The sequence below is a fragment of the Macaca thibetana genome, chromosome 2 (genome assembly GCF_024542745.1).
Source record: "Macaca thibetana thibetana isolate TM-01 chromosome 2, ASM2454274v1, whole genome shotgun sequence".
Taxonomy (NCBI): Eukaryota; Metazoa; Chordata; class Mammalia; order Primates; family Cercopithecidae; genus Macaca; species Macaca thibetana.
The window spans coordinates 97747365-97764580 of NC_065579.1; the positions used below are offsets into that span (position 1 = coordinate 97747365).

The 17216-nt window shown below is 36.6% G+C and overlaps 2 protein-coding genes across 3 annotated transcripts in view; both read right to left on the reverse strand.

Annotated features, from left to right (window-relative positions):
• HIGD1A (HIG1 hypoxia inducible domain family member 1A) overlaps window positions 1–17216 on the reverse strand; it is a 1051097-nt gene that overhangs the window by 785082 nt on the left and 248799 nt on the right. The gene's annotated exons all lie outside the window — the stretch shown is intronic.
• Window positions 1–17216, reverse strand: part of ANO10 (anoctamin 10) — a 240035-nt gene that overhangs the window by 215228 nt on the left and 7591 nt on the right. The window contains exons 2-4 of one of the 2 annotated variants that reach the window (XM_050780384.1): window positions 14411–14560; window positions 9060–9257; window positions 7536–7670 (exon numbers count right to left, since the gene is read on the reverse strand). In XM_050780384.1, the coding sequence (XP_050636341.1) occupies window positions 7536–7670; window positions 9060–9257; window positions 14411–14549 (472 nt within the window). In that variant the 5' untranslated portion in view covers window positions 14550–14560. Of the gene's footprint in view, window positions 1–7535; window positions 7671–9059; window positions 9258–14410; window positions 14564–17216 lie in introns of both variants that reach the window. The other variant, XM_050780385.1, reaches the window with a different exon arrangement.

A 17216-nucleotide genomic window follows, 5' to 3' on the forward strand; every position in this document is an offset into this window, starting at 1 on the left:
ATGGAGGTTCTCTTCAGGGACTAAGATGGCTCAAGGAGAACACACTGCCAGGCAAAATCTGAGCTTCTCACTACCACAGTTCCCTGCTGGAAGCCCCTAGCGCCTTCTCTCTCCTACACACACTTTCTTCTAAAAATGGCCAGTCCAGGAAAAATAGGGGTTCATTAAAACACAAGTAATAAAAAATAAGTAATAATCACAAAGAAACTGGCATAGAGCTATACAAAAATACTACCTGGAAAAAAGGGGAAACCAAAAATACTACAAGGAAAAAATATATAAACGAAAGTCAAAGAACAAACAGCGGAAAATTACAGCATCCAGCAACAAAAAACTATGAAATTCTTCGTGAAATTAAAGAAATTCATGCAAACATCCCATCTCTGAAATGAAAACTCAAAGAAGATCTCTGAGAGCTGAAGGAGAGAGCTCAGAGAAGCAATACAAGAGAAAAATCTATAAACTTGTTACAGATTCAAGTCATGATAAAAGCAACAATAAAAAGGAAAGACTGAAAATACAATCAGGAAACAGGCAGACAAGCCTAAGAAAATTACGTAAGAACAAAGACTTGAAAATACTACAAAGAATATGTAAGAGCCCACATATATAAAATTGGCACCCCTCAAGATGAGAACAGAGCAAATACAACCAAATAACTCTTCAAAGAGAACTGAAGAAAATTTTCCTGAAATCATGGTAATCCTTACTCTGCATACTGAAAGAACATATGTCCAACCAAAAAAAAAAATTGATAAAAAATAACATCAAGACATACGCAGATAACTGGAAATTCAGACAAATAAGAACAATGAGTGCCTACGTTCAAACTTCCTGACCTCCTAAAAGCCATGCAGATGAACAAGGAGAGCAAGTAAAAGCACCTGTAACATATGCCTACAGCACAACCCAGAGACAGGGGAGACTGCAACATGTAAGCCAGGCAATAAAGAACCAACACCTGGAAGAGATCTTGGCCACAGACTAGAATGGTGCAGGAAGCCCCAGCAGGAGCTGCAGAGACAAACGGGGAGGCCAGAGGAGTCTATTTGGTGTAGGAACCCAGATAACACCAATGAGGCCTCATCACCCTCCTTCAGGAGAAGGCCCCACACCAAGTGGGAACTTCCAGAAACAAGTCTGAGACCTGATGGGTCAGAGCTCCGACAGCAGGAAAGGCTGAAGGGAAGGGCTGGAAAGTACACAGAACAAGAGGCAAGCAGACCGGAAAGCACTGCTTCTGGGAAATGCAGAGGGAAGTGTCTGGAAAAGTAATGGACTTTGGGAGTAGCAGCCTATGGGGAAGGAAAGGAAGTTAAAAAGTGATTAAGAGTCCTACTGAATCAAGATCCCACATTCCATAAGATCTCCTGCTAATGGCTGATAGAGGAATATCCTCAATATTTAAATGTTAATGAGAAAAATTTTTTTAATCAAGAAGAAAAAAGCAAGCACAAATAAGACAAGGGAAAAATACCATTAAAACAGGAGTTTAAAAGATGCTGAGAGAAATCTGTACAAACCAATTCACACAAATTTGAAAGCCTATGTGATAAAATGGAAACTTTTCTAGGAAAATATAATTTACCTAAACTAACTCCAGTAGTGATAGAAAGTCTAAACAAATCAATTTCCATAGAAGACTTAGAGAAAACTGTTCAAAAACCTAATCCACAAACATCAGAGCCAGATGGTTTCATACAGAAATTCTAACATACCTTTAAAACAGGTTAGATTGTGACTACATATAGTTATAGAACAAAAAAGAAAAATGAAAATCTTAAACTTCATCCAGAACTTGCATTAATATTAAAATTAGCATGGCCTTACAAGCTATTTTATGTAAATTGTAAAATAAAGCAAATTAGTAATTATGGTGATGTTATTAAGAATCAATATTTTCAATATAAGTAAAAAGATACAAATATAAACCAAAGAAATTAAGTGATAGCCTATAATGTTAAATTTGAATTGACTATATCAATATAAATTCATGATTTTCAAAAATATATTTCCTAGTCTTTTCCACTGAAATGGGAAAAAAGATGGCATAGCCTATATAAGATATTTTAAGCACACAAAAAAACACTTTCAACATAAAATATAACATTAACTACCATAACCTAACACAAAATATGTAATTTGTTTAAGTTTACTCAGTAAATATTTTACTTAGCATAAATTTACATAGTAAAAAAAAAATCCTCAGATTAGAGTGCAAAGCAAAATCTGACTACATCCTGATATAAGAGATCTATGTAAAATGATACTGAGAGGGGCTGAAAGTAATAGGCTGGGCAAAAACATTCTAACAGATGCAAACTGAAATAAGGCAAGAACCACAAGACAAGGCTGAATTCAGCAACAATAAAACATTAAGGAAGATGAAGAATAATATTTCATAATGATAAAAGGTGCAATCAACAATAAAAATCTATCCAAAATCTTTTTGCAGCCAAAACATAGCTACAAAATTCATAAAACAAAAGTAAAAGAAAATACAAAGAGCAAATTGGCAGGAACATAATGAAATTCCCATAGTTGTTATAGAGATCTAGGGCTATGATGGCTCAATATAGCAAAGTACAAGGGATACAAAAACTACATGAAAAAATTAATAATGTATACATAATATAAATTGTTGAATACAACAAAAAAGAAATCTAAATACTCATGTCATATGACTACTGATGCAAAAATAATAAAATATTAAATGGAAGTCAGCAGGAAAACAGATAATATAAGCAAGTATGGTTCACCATGGGAATAAATGAATGAGTTAATATTAGGAATTCTATTAACATCAGCTGCCATATTGATAATGTCAGGGGTAAAAAAATAGTCTTCACAGATGTCATTAATATATAAAATATAAATTAAAATACAAAATATTCTTAATAAAGTAGAAGGAATGAATGTTTTCCAAACACAACAAAAATTACCTAGTCAAAAGCCAACATCCTGCTGAATGCTCAATATAACACGCATTCCCTTTATAAACTGAAGCAATCGGCTGGGCACAGTGGCTCACGCCTCTAATCCCAGCACTTTGGGAGGCCAAGGTGGGTGGATCACCTGAGGTCAGGAGTTCAAGACCACCCTGGGCAACACGGTGAAACCTAAGACAGCAGAATTGCTTGAACCTGGGAGGCAGAGGTTGCAGTGAGCCAAGATCGTGCCACTGCACTCCAGCCTGGGTGACAGAGCGAGACTCTGTCTCAAATAAATAAATAAACACATAAATAAATTGAAGCAATCACTATGGAAGGCAATTTGGCAGTATCTACTCTAAAAGATGCATATACCTTTGATCTAACAATTTCACTTCTGAGAATTTTCCTACTTTATTTTTAATGAAAACATTGAAGGAAAACAATTAGATGTTCATCAATATAACATCTATATGATGGAATACTAGGTGGCCAAGAAAAGGAATGAGTTAGCCTAATTTGGTATTCTACAATAATGATCAAAATATATTGTTAAATAAAAAAGCAAGTCCAAAATGGTATGCACAATACACTCCCCATCTCTCTGAACATGTCTTCTCTTGAACAGAATTTCTTTAAGGGTATATAATAGGGAAGGAACAAAGGGATTTGGAACATGGGACAGGAAAGAGACAACTTATCATTGTCTAAATTTTTGAACTATTTGAATTTTCATCATATACATGTATTATTTTTTAAATTGACAGAAACTAATAGAAAATAAATGCAAAAATTGTAAGATGCTTGGGAGAAGTATTTTCCTGCTATATGTTATATAAATTGAAAGGAATCATGCATATGTCCACAGTACAGATGATAAACCCTGTTTTTATCAGAACTCTGAATACAGTTCAGAATAGGCTAGAATAAATACTACATCTTACTTTAAAAAAGACTTTCTATAAAAAAAATGTAAAAATTATAATTTATCCTAAGAAAATACTCTAAAATGCAAGAAGGTCAAGAAAGATTACAATTTGAAAAAGCTCTGTCAAAAGTAAGGCACAATTCTGAACACAAAAGAGGAAGTTAGAAGTTAGAGAGTTAAGAAGTTAGAAAGGCAAATAAAATCTCAGAAGGCCTTCTATTCCCTATCATGTCTAAGGAAATCAGGAAGTCCAGAAAAGATACAGCATCACCTATGAAGAATTCTTGCCAAAAATTTTCCAGTTTTCAGGAAAAACAGAGGATAGGGGAACAATGAGAAAATCTAAGAGACAAATGGCATGGTCTCTTCAGCAAGTCGATGTTATGAGGGAAAAAATGGAAAAGAGAAACTATTCTATATTAAAAGAGACAGACATAACCAAACAACATGGGTTAACTTAGACTGGATCTTAGTGTGAGCAAACAAGATCTAAAATATATTTGGTGACAACTGGGAAATGTGAATATGAACTGGTTCTTGGGCATCTGTCTGCCTGTGAGAGATAGGACTAGCTGGATTTACTAGGCTGACTAAGAATTCCTAAGCCTAGCTGTGGAGGTGACTGCATCCACCTTTAAACACAGGGCTTGTAACTCAGCTCACACCCGACCCATCAGGTAGTAAAGAGGGCTCACTAAAATACCAATTAGGCTAAAAGCAGGAGGTAAACCAAGGTAATAGATTCAATGCCATCCTCATTAAGCTACCAATGACTTTCTTCACAGAATTGGAAAAAACTACTTTAAAGTTTATATGGAACCAAAAAAGAGCCCACATTGCCAAGACAATCCTAAGCCAAAAGAACAAAGCTGGAGGCATCATGCTACCTGACTTCAAACTATACTACAAGGCTACAGTAACCAAAACAGCATGGTAATGGTACCAAAACAGAGATATAGACCAATGGAACAGAACAGAGCCCTCAGAAATAATACCACACGTCTACAACCATCTGATCTTTGACAAACCTGACAAAAACAAGAAATGGGGAAAGGATTCCCTATTTAATAAATAGTACTGGGAAAACTGGCTAGCCATAAGTAGAAAGCTGAAACTGGATCCCTTCCTTACACCTTATACAAAAATTACTTCAAGATGGATTAGAGACTTAAATGTTGGACCTAAAACCATAAAAACCCTAGAAGAAAACCTAGGCAATACCATTCAGGACACAGGCATGAGCAGGGACTTCATGTCTAAAACCCCAAAAGCAATGGCAACAAAAGCCAAAATTGACAAATGGGATCTAATTCAACTAAAGAGCTTCTGCACAGCAAAAGAAACTACCATCAGAGTGAACAGGCAACCTACAGAATGGGAGAAAATGTTTGCCATCTACTCATCTGACAAAGGGCTAATATCCAGAACCTACAAAGAACTCAAACAAATTTACAAGAAAAAAACAACTCCATCAAAAAGTGGGCAAAGGATACGAACAGACACTTCTCAAAAGAAGACACATGAAACCAACCAACAGACACATGAAAAAATGCTCATCATCACTAGCCATCAGAGAAATGCAAATCAAAACCACAATGAGATACCATCACACACCAGTTAGAAAGGCGATTGTTAAAAAGTCAGGAAACAACAGGTGCTGGAGAGGATATGGAGAAATAGGAACACTTCTACACTGTTGGTGGGACTGTAAACCAGTTCAACCATTGTGGAAGACAGTGTGGCAATTCCTCAAGGATGTAGAACTAGAAATACCATTTGACCCAGCCATCCCATTACTGGGTATATACCCAAAGGATTATAAATCATGCTGCTATAAAGACACATGCACACGTATGTTTATTACGGCACTGTTCACAATAGCAAAGACTTGGAACCAACCCAAATGTCCATCAATGATAGACTGGATTAAGAAAATATGGCACATATACACTATGGAATACTAGGCAGCCATAAAAAAGGATGAGTTCATGTCCTTTGTAGGGACATGGATGAAGCTGGAAACCATCTTTCTCAGCAAACTATCACAAGAACAGAAAACCAAACACCGCATGTTCTCACTCATAAGTAGGAAATGAATAATGAGAACACTTGGACACAGGAAGGGGAACATCACACACCGGGGCCTGTTGTGGGGTGAGGGAAGCGGGGAGGGATAGCATTAGGAGATACACCTAATGTAAATGACGAGTTAATGGGTGCAGCGCATCAAGATGGCACATATCTAACAAACCTGCACGTTGTGCACATGTACCCTAGAACATAAATTAAAAAAAAAAAAAAGAAATAGTCAAATCATCTATCGCCTGAGAGCACAGGGGGAGGGACAATGATAGGGATACAAACCCAGGCATTCGAGCAGGGAGCGGCAACCCACTTTGGGTCCCCTCCCGTCCTATAGGAGCTCTGTTTTCACTCTATTAAATCTGGCAACTGCACACTCCTCTGGTCGTGTTTGTTCTGGCTCGAGCTGAGCTTTTGCTCACGGTCCACCACTGCTGTTCGCTGCAGTCGCAGACCCGCCATTGACTTCCACCCCTCCGGATCCCACAGGGCGTCTGCCACGCTTTTGATCCAGCGAGGCACCCACTGCTGCTCCCGATTGGGCTAGAAGCTCGTCATTGTTCCTGCGCAGCTGAGTGCCCAGGTTCATCCTAATGGAGCTAAACACTAGTTGCTGGGTTCCACAGTTCTCTTCTGTGACTCACAGCTTATAATATAACATTCATCGCACGGCCCAAGGTTCCATTCCTTGGAATCTGTGAAGCCAAGAACCCCAGGTCAGAGAACAAAAGGCTTGCCCCCATCTTGGGAGCCGCCCGCCCCCACCTTGGGAGCTCTAAGAACAAAGACCCACCAGTAACACCTGGATGAAGATTGGAAGGTGGTATTACACTATTAAACGTAAACCATGGGGTCCCAGCTACTCAGGAGGCTAAGGCAGGAGATTACTTGAGCCCAGGAGGTGGAGGCCGCAGTGAGCCATGTTCACACCACTGCACTCCATTCTGAGTAACAGAGCAAGACTGTCTCAAAAAAACAAACAAACAAAACAACAACAACAACAACAACAAAAAAACAGACTAGGGGACAAAGAAGCTTACATGTTTAAAGTGTATCTTAGGCAGCAAAAATGTTCTGAAGCTTTGCCACTATCTGGGTTTGAAGCAAACTTGGAATTATGCATTATAATAAACTCTTTCATTCTGCAAACTAGTATCCTCATTAAAATGAAATCACACAAAACCAAAAAGTTGCAAAATTCTAATTTGCATACCCAGTGAGATCAGAGGAAATGGAAAGAGTGCTCCAGGAAAACACCATGTCTTCCCTTTTATATTCCTCCACAGATTTTCATGTACAATATTAGGGCATAAAGTAAACTTTGCTCATTTTAATTGAGTAATATGTATATGTGTTCACACTGGATTTTAAGCTAACTGTATGCTATGAGACCTTGATAAATAAGTAGTCAACAACACAAAACAAACATATTGATTTAAAGATGCAATATACTGAGGTTCCAAGGGGAAAAGATACGTTCATAAAAATACAAGTCATTGTAAGTTTGTGTAAATTCTTCTGTAAGAGGGAAAAAGGCATCTATAATTTGCTATTTATGTCTATTAAGAAAAAAGCTCATTGACATAATGACTTACACAATGATTTTCCTGGATACAGCTTTGCCTGGGGGTAGCCAGGGATCATTTTTTCATCTTTAGCTCTAAGATTTTCAAGTTCATGTTTGATAATGAATTGACATTCCGCCATTGTCAGGAAATCATCATTGTTATCTAAAATAAGACAGAAATTACCAGATTTTAGTAGTGATCAAAATAAAAATATTCCAATTATCTGAGATTATAGAAACAATGGTGTAAACAAGAAGCAATTAACATAAGTAATCAAAGTATGAAGCTGGTAAATTAAATAGAACATAAAGCTCCTTAGATATTTTACAAGAATAAAAAAATTATGTTATGCCTTCACATAATACAATTCTACAATAACCATTTTAATACTTATAGTAGAAACATTCAAAAAGCATATAATTGATCTCATTTAGTACCAATGAGCAGAAAGCAGTATTTTCTTAAATTATAATAATATATTAAACTTATTAACATATTATTGTGTTAAACCAGGGATGGAATTGAAGAAGTTTGCCTATATGGCAAATTATCCTCCTTCAAACTCTCAAGCCCATTCCATTCCCTTCTGGAGTCAAACATCCCTTCCATTAATGAGAGAGAAGAAAGTCTTGTAAGAAAATGTTGTTGCTATTTGACAGGTGAATCCTCTTAAATAAGGTAAATTTCATCTTGAACATTTATTCACTCAGGTATAAAAATCCGGAGTAAGTGAATCCAAAGAAGTCTAATCACATCTTCTAACTCTGAAAGCCCTGGCAGGGATCAGTTTGATTCTGAAGCTAAGCTCCCATCCTGTTATCACATCCACCCTGGCTTTCCCAGTTCTTTCCTGAAAATATTCTCGACTAGAACCTGTTTTGGGGCCAGTATAGAACCAATGACCCTATCACATTCAGCAGGAGCCAGAAAATTCAGGAAATGAGGTTTCTAAGTTACTGAACTACTACTGTGTTTCTCATTACTACAATTTTTTTCTAAAAAATATTCACATGTGGTTATTTGTAGAAAATCTCTACTTATGCAACTTTCTATAGTTAATTTCTTTTTACATGATTGTTTTCTTGTAGAGTTAGAAAATATAATACTTTTCTTGGAGTATTTTGTTAACTTAGAATTGATTGGTGATAATCATTCTGCATTCAAAAAAAAGGATTTTTCTGTATCAAGCTACTGAATACTCATAAGAATTAGAATAGAATAATATAAATAAGTTACATGTGTTCTTCTAATTTGTGTTCATCCAGGGGAGGCAAAGGATGGCAACAGGCCAAATGTAGCCTGCCACATGGTCTTATAAATAAAGTTTTATTGAACACAGCCTCGCCCATTCACTTACTTATGGTCTATGGCTGCTTTTTTGCTCTACCAATGGCAGTGTTGAGTAATTGCAGCAGAGACCACACGGACTGCAAAACCTAAAATATTCACTATTTGATCCTTTACTGAAAAAATATTCACTATTTGATCTATTCATCATAAACTTCTTTTTGATAAATGGATTCTAACAGAGACAAAGAACTAAGGGCTTACCATCAAAACCTTTGAAGTTCTGTCTGGTTCTGTATGTGAAGGCTCTCATGGTGTTATCATTGCACTCTTTTACCAATCCCACTGCTTCTGCTCCCAGTAACATTCTAATCTTGGAGGCACCAACAAGATATAAGTTCTGATTTTCTAGTGTTTCTTGTTCATATTTATTTAACAATGGTCTAAACAACAACTGGGCACCTTCAAAAACAAAAGATAAGTACAATCTTAGACAAACATAAACGTTTCAAAAATAAAAACTTTCTCAATAAATATAATGTTTCTAGTCTGGTAGAAGAAAAAGAAATTATATTAACAATTTAAATCCATCTTCCAAGTAAATAACATAAGTACATTAGGGATGGCAGTTCTTTATAGTTTTTCAATAAATGCAAAAACTGAAAAATGTAGCACTAAGTGGCCTGCCACTTATTCAAATGTGAAGCAGATGAGACAAGAATTCAATATTTATGAGCTCTAGGTATAAAAGTGCACTAAATAAAAATATAGAACAAAGATTGCAGTTTAATATAAACACAATAGACCAAAATTTAAGAAAATTAATTTGGAACAAAATGTTTCAGTAAAAAAAAAAACCAAAAATGTAATACAATTACACTGGACTATAACAGATTTTGTGACTGTTAAATACTAAATAATAAATAGCAATATAACTTTTCAGTGATTTTTCCCATCAATTTCTATGTTCTATTTGGTTTAATATTTTTCTGAAATAAGTTACCAAAACATAAAGAGATGCTATGATTTGATCATATACATGTAATTATTATTTAAAAGATTATAAAGAAAAGAGATTATTTCCACCTACATCAATTTTTGTTTGTTTTTGAGACATGGTCTCACTCTATTGCCCAGGCTGGAGTGCGGTGGCATGATCTTGGCTCAATGCAACCTCCACCTGCCAGGCTCAGGAGATTCTCCCACCTTTGCCTCTCGAGTAGGTGGGACTACAGGTGTGTGCCACCACGCCAAGCTATTTTTTTGTATTTTTTGTAGAGGCAGGGTTTCACCATGTTGCCCAGGCTGGTCTTGAACTCCTGAGCTCAAGAGATCCACCCACTTCGGCCTCCCAAGTGCTGGGATTATAGGCATAAGCCACAGCGCCCGGCTTTAAACTTTTAAAGGTACATTTATTTCTTTAGTATTTACCCTCTAGGGATGGTTGACAGGAATGATGAAAATATTAATCGGATGATAACAGGATCATGAGCAGAATTTGTACTTCATTTATCAAATGGTTTAATATATTAAGATGAATGCATTATGACACTATTATCTAGGTAATATACAGTAAAGCTATTAAAGACTTTAGTAAAAGGTATATTCAATTTACAGAAAATACCAATGGCTCTTAAATATAAGATCCTTAACCTCACTCATATTAAGACAAATGTAAAAACTATACCAATATGCTGTTTCTCACTTCTCACACTGCAAAGATGGAAAGTTTGATAACAGGTTGGTGAGCGTGGTAGCTGTGAAGGTACCCCACTCCACCAGCTCTCCCTTCAAGACAATCTGCTTTGAAGAACAGGGTTGACTGCCAGGCTCCTGTTGCCACACCTTAAGATGCTTCTCCCAGCTGCCTCCAGCCATCAGCTGGGCACAGAGGGGATACTGGAACAAGGCCATTTCTGCACATAAGTTTCCTTTAAAGGGCAACTTTAAGCCTGGCTGTTACTTTCTCAGAACTGGGCTGTGGTTTGACGCTCTTCCGACTCAATTCTCCTTCCTTTCTTCTCTCCTTTAACAACTGTCAAACTGACAAAGTCTGAAGGCTCTCTAGACCCACTCTTGCTCCCTCCTCCTTCTTTCCACAAATATTTCTCTCAATCAACTTCTTGTTCATCAAATCCCATCTCTTGTTTGGAAGACCCAAACAGACACAGTGAGTTTTTGGGGAAAGGCATCCCAGCCATTTTTAGTGGGACAGCAACTGGTATAACCTTTTTTATTAGTTAGTTAATTAATTTATTTTGAGACAGTGTCTCGCTCTGTTACCCAGGCTAGAGTGCAATGGTGCGATACTGGCTCACTACAACCTCCGCCTCCAGGTTCAAGTGCTTCTCCTGCTTCAGTCCCCAAATAACTGGGAACGCCCAGCTAATTTTTGTAATTTTAGTAGAGATGGAGTTTCACTGTGTTAGCCAGGCTGGTCTTGAACTCCTGACCTCAAGTGATCCTCCTGCCGTGGCCTCCCAAAGTGCTGGGAGTACAGGCATAAGCCACTATGCCTGGCCTGGTATAACCTTTATGAAGAACCACTTGTCAACATTTTGCTTTGAAAAAGAGCATTTTTCTCAGATGTTTGGTGATCTTTCATTACATGTTCATGTTTAAGAAAGAGGTTCTGTGAGGCTAAACGGAATTTCTGAGAGCTTGTATAGAGCTCATCAAGGATGGCCTTTAATGTAAGGTCTTCCTCCCCTCCATTAACCTTTCCCTTTCAAATTGTTCAGGTGATTCCTTTGTTAGTTGTTTTCACGTCATCAAATAACATGCTTATAGAGCTATTTCTTGATTTTTCAGTTTTAACCATTGAAGATGAGGATTTTTAGCTCACTTTCCTTCTTCACCATTTCCATTCATCATTCCCATTACCTATTCTCACAATATGGTTAAATCATCCTTTGGTTACATCAAGTCAGTATGTGATTATGACTACATGTTATATACAGTATGCTATGATTTTCCTTTCTCATACTTTCCATTTTCCCAAAAGTTGCTGTCTTATCATTTGCTTAGTTTATTATGTACCTATCAGTAAGCCAATCCCCCAAGTTCTCTGCCAACTGTCTCTCTCCTTGATCCACTGACACGAAAGATAACCTATCAACATCATCTTCATGGAGAACTCTTTCTTCACTCTGCCCTCACACCTCACTTTTCTTTGTTCTCTTTCTAGAACTCCTTTTATTCAGACGTGTACCTCATGAACTGGTCCTTTAATTTTCTTATTATTTGTTCCCATATTTTCCAATTCTTTACCTTTTTGCTCTTCTTTTTTGGAGGCTTTTCTCAACATGATCTTCTAGTAATTTTACTGAGTTTTTACATTTTAACTTCGTATTTTCACTTTATAAGAGCTGCTTTTTTCCTAAATGATTTTTATAATATCCTATTCCTGATTTATAGATGTTACATCTTTTCACAACTCTGAGTGCTGAGATTTTTATTATCTTTTGGTTTTCTTCTTCTGAATAGTCTGTTGCTTTTATCTGTTTAGTTTTAGATTTCTCTTTCATGTTAGGAATTGTTCTCAGATGTTTGGTGATCTTTTATTACATGTTCACATTTAAGAAAGGGGCTGTATGAGGCTAAACGGAAGTTCTGAGGGCTTACATGGAGCTCATCAAGGATGGCCTTTAATGTAAGGTAGTCTGGTCAAACAATTTTCCGTTAGCAACCCCCTGATTTCTGCACCTTTAGTTATTTTGTCTTAAGCTGGTCAGATTCTCCAAAGAAAGATTGTCCAATCTGCGTCCTACGAGGTGTGAATCTCACTGCTAATATTTTGGAAACTAAATTAGGTATGTGAGTGGTGGAGTGGGGGAAAGGGGAATGGTATTCAGTATCTTATTTTCAGTTCAGAATCTGTGCCTTCAATTGTGTATAGACTCCTATGCCAAAAACCATGCATCTGACCATCTCCAGAGAATAAACCTCAAGTCTTCTGCTGGGGTTGTAGAATATGGAAGGGATTTGAGGATCTATTTAGTTTTATTTTAACTGACACATAATAATTGTATATATTCATGGAGTACATAGTAGTATTTCAATACATATAATGTAGAGTGCTCAGAGCAGGGTTGTTAGCATACCCATCATCTCAAACATTTATTATTTCTTTGTGTTGGGAACATTCAATATCCTCCTTCTAGCTATTTGAAACTCTGTATTATTTCTTAAATGGATCTCAGCCAGTTACCTTTTCTTCTTGGTCCTACTTTTATCCCCACCTCCATAGGTCCAGTGTCCCTAATTCCTGAGTCATTGTGGGTATTGTGCAGAGTAAACCAAATTGCATCTCAACTTCCTTCCCTGTCAGCTTAACTTTTGGCTTTCTCAAATCTGACAAGTCAATAACTATTCAGCCACCTGTTTCCTAGCTTCCAATTTTTGCTGCTCTTATATCTTTTCTTTTTATTTTTTTGGTCCATGTGACTTTGGTCTTTTATATATTTTCTTTATTATTGTCAATTTAATAGCAGGTTGGAAGAGAATAAAAGTAAACATGAGTATAAATCCACTCCCTTCACCTGGAAGATGCTGAACACTTTTTTGGGAAGATGTTTTATGATCGCCCAAAAAGTGTGGAAAGATTCCCATCCCTTCCCTGTGTGTCCCTGGAGGCACACAATCGGCAAAAAGACGGCGGGGAATACACTGGAATCTTTCACACTGAAACACTATATAATTCTTAAATCACAAAAATTTTAAAGAGCAGACTTAAGATCAGTGAAATGCTCACATTTCTGCAAGCAAATACTCTTGTTTTTAAGTTTCCTTCTGGTTCAACTATTTGAAAAAAATTTTAATTCCACTTTGATTCCAATTTTATTCTTAAGAAATAACTTCAGTTTATAGTAACAGTTTTGTGTTTTTTTTGTTTTTTTTTTAAGAGTCTAAGTCTAGTCCAGTGTTCAGAGACTCTGTGCAGACTAAGGTGTTGTTTTGTATAGTTTACAAAATATTTGCTCATGTAAAACACTAAAACACCCGCTGCTTTCTCACCCAGACTGGGAACCCATGTCACCTTTCAAGAGAAGGCTAAACCTTGGCATCTGAAGTCATTCCTTGCCACTGCAGAAAGTACTGCCACAGTGTCATCTAGCCCTTCCCTTTACTTTTACAGTAAATATACACGATTCATTTGTTCATGCCATGCATTGCTTTGTGACAGCTCTTCCAAGTACTTTTCTTATTTTAAATTTCTTTCTACCCTGATGGTAACATCTTTGCAGGCAGAGACTATATTTCTCTCTCCCTTAGTACTATAACTGGCACACAAAGAGCATACAATAGATACTTGTCCATTCATTTGACAGATATTTTTTAAGCACCTACTATGCACCAAACACTGTAGCAGGCATACTATTTAGAGCTGTGAAGAAAACCACTCATGCTGCTTTCAGTTTCATGGGAACTTAAAGCCTCCTGTTGATTTAGGACCTCCTTTCAAGTCCCAGACATAATAAAAGGCAAAAAATTTAACATTAGTAAATAAAATATATCAATGAAAATTATAAAACACATTTGCAAACACATTTTTAGTGACTGAGCATACAGTGTGGGAGGCCAGACTAAGTCTGAGTAGTGACTATTTTACTCACCTCCATCTTTTTTTTTAGCTATAATTCTGTTTTTCAGCCATTCTTTGGTTTCTTCTTTGACATCCTGAGCAAGTTCTATGACCACCAAAGGCGTGAAAGAACTCTCAGAAGTATTCAAAGCTGATAAGGTCACTTTCATCTTTGACAAATCTGCTGAAAATTAAAATAAAGAGTGAAAATGGGTTGTTATTATGAAAGAGAAATATGCTATAGACTTCCATTTTCTCTCAATTATACCTAATTCTGGCTTCCAAGATCAAAGCAAATTTCTCATGATTCAGATGGGTTATGACAGACTCAACCAATGGTTCAAAGTACATGTGTGAGCCAAGCTTTGGAAAGAACGCCATCCTTTTCTATAAGCAGCTCAGAATGTAGCAGAATAGACATTTGTGTAAATGAAGGATAACGATGTAAAATGTGCTGTCACACAATAAGAAAGTATTTTCAAAGAATGTGGCATCTGAACAGGATTCAGAGGAATGAATAGGAGTTTGCCAGATACACAATGAGAGGTATCCTAAGTAGACAAAATTTTATTTCCCTAGAAAATTATGATGAAAAAACAGCCAAGAGGCTCAGAGAAATACAAATGGTTAGGTATGGTTGGAACATTAACTTTGTGTAGGAGGAAAGAAAGGTGGCAATCAGCTGGTATCCAACTAGGGTCCCAGATTACAAAGGAAATGGGCTTTGTCTAACATACAATGGGAGTCACCAATTCATTATGAGCAGGGAACTGATGTAGTCAGTAGGGAGCTATTACAGATCACAAAGGGTCAGCCTAGAGTGTGGGAGGCCAGTTAGGGGGCCATTAAAGTAGTCTAGAAAAAGCTGATACTGGTCTGAACAATGACAATGAAGAGGAAAGGATAGCTGGGGGTTAAATCTATAGAAGCAGACAACTGGGCTGAATATAACTACTAAAAAAAGAAAAAGAAAAAGAAAAATGCTAGTGGGTAATGAGTAGTCAGGGTGTAATTATATGGAACTCTCTACAGTACCCATCTCAGCTAGGCAGAACCACTACTATACATTTCCTCCAAAACTACACATCCTCAAAGTGACACATTAACTATGAACACAAGCCAAGACTTCCACTTCCAGGACAGTAGATTAAAGGGATCAAACTCTTCTGCTGAAGACAACTAGACAACATACACCCACAGTCACATACATAAATATGTGCATATATATGTGACACCACAAGTGGAAAATTCCACACATAAGTACTTAACACAAAGTTGATCTCACGCACAAAATTATTTAAAATACTATATAACATTACTTTTAGGCTATGTGTGTAAAGTGCATTTGAAACATAAATTTCACGTTTAGCCTTGGGTCCCATTCCCAAGAGATCTCACTATATAAATGCAAATATTCCAAAATCTGAAAAAACCCAAAATCTGAAACACTATTGGTCCCAACATTTTGGATAAGGAATACGTGACCTGTATTTTTAAAAATTTGTGAATAACAAAAAGCCAACTAAGCTGGGCATGGTGGCTTACACCTGTAATCCCAGCTATTTTGGAGACAGGCTGGAGGATCACTTGAGCCCAGGAGTTCAAGACCAGCCTGGGCAACATAACAAGACCCTGTCTCTTAAAAAAAAAAAAAAAAACAAGGCAGTGGGAAATAATGGAGTCCAGAAGACAGCTAAGCACTTGCAACCAGTTTCTCTGGAGTCTCTGCTGAGAGGGTAAGAAGCTAAGCAGGGCTTCTGTTGGCCATGGGAGGCTTGGGGACAAAACGTGTAATTAGTAGAGAGCCGATCAAGGAAGACAGTCAGATAAAATCCCCACTTTGAACTGGGACCTGAAAAGGCTACATTCTAAACAGAATAGTGAACGAGAATTAGATAACCCTGATAGGAACTACATTCTAGGTTTGTATTATTAATCAAGAGAAAAGTTAGTACATACGAAACAAAAAATAGTAACAAACAATAGAAACAAACACATAATAGATCCAAATAATGTAGTTGAAAGGACTTTAAAATAATGATCATCTATTCAAAGAACTAAAAGACAAGATTGATAATTTTGGCAAAGAACTGAAAACTATTTTTAATGGAAATTCTAGAATTTAAAAATGTGAGTCAAAATTGAGAACCCAAGGAAGGCTTTATAGAAAATCGGACAAACCTAAAGATAAAAACCAATGAATAATAACACAGGCACAAAGAAAATATCTAGAATTAAGCCCTGAGGACAAAAAACAAAACAAAACAAAAAAAAACAAAAACAAAGAAAATACAGTAAAAAGAGTAAGAGACAAGGAACTAACAAGGGGAGGTATTAGAATACAAACAATATCTGAAGAGAGACTGACCAAGAATTTCCCAAAGCTGACAAACTATATACCAAGGCACAGATTTAAGAATCTCTACATACCTCCATCAAGATAAATTTTAAAAAGCGTAGTAAATATCAGAAAAGCCAAGAGAGAGAAAATCTTAAAGCAGAAAAATAAAGACAAAATACCTTGAAGACCAATAATTAGACTGAAAGAGTATCTTCAGTGTACCAAGAGAATATTATGGCTACTCCAAAATTATATACTTAGCCAAAATATGCCTCAAGAATAAAAGAGAAATAAAGCTATTTTCAAACATACAAAAATTGAGAGGATCCATCAGCATATTTCCACCAAAGAAAATGAAATGGTATTTGTTTTGTGGTTTTGTTTTGTTTTGGTTTGTTTTTGAGACAGGGTCTCACTCTTTTGCCCAGGCTGGAGTCCAGTAGCATGTGCCACCACGCCCAGCTAATTTTTGTATTTTTTGTGGAGACAGGGTTTT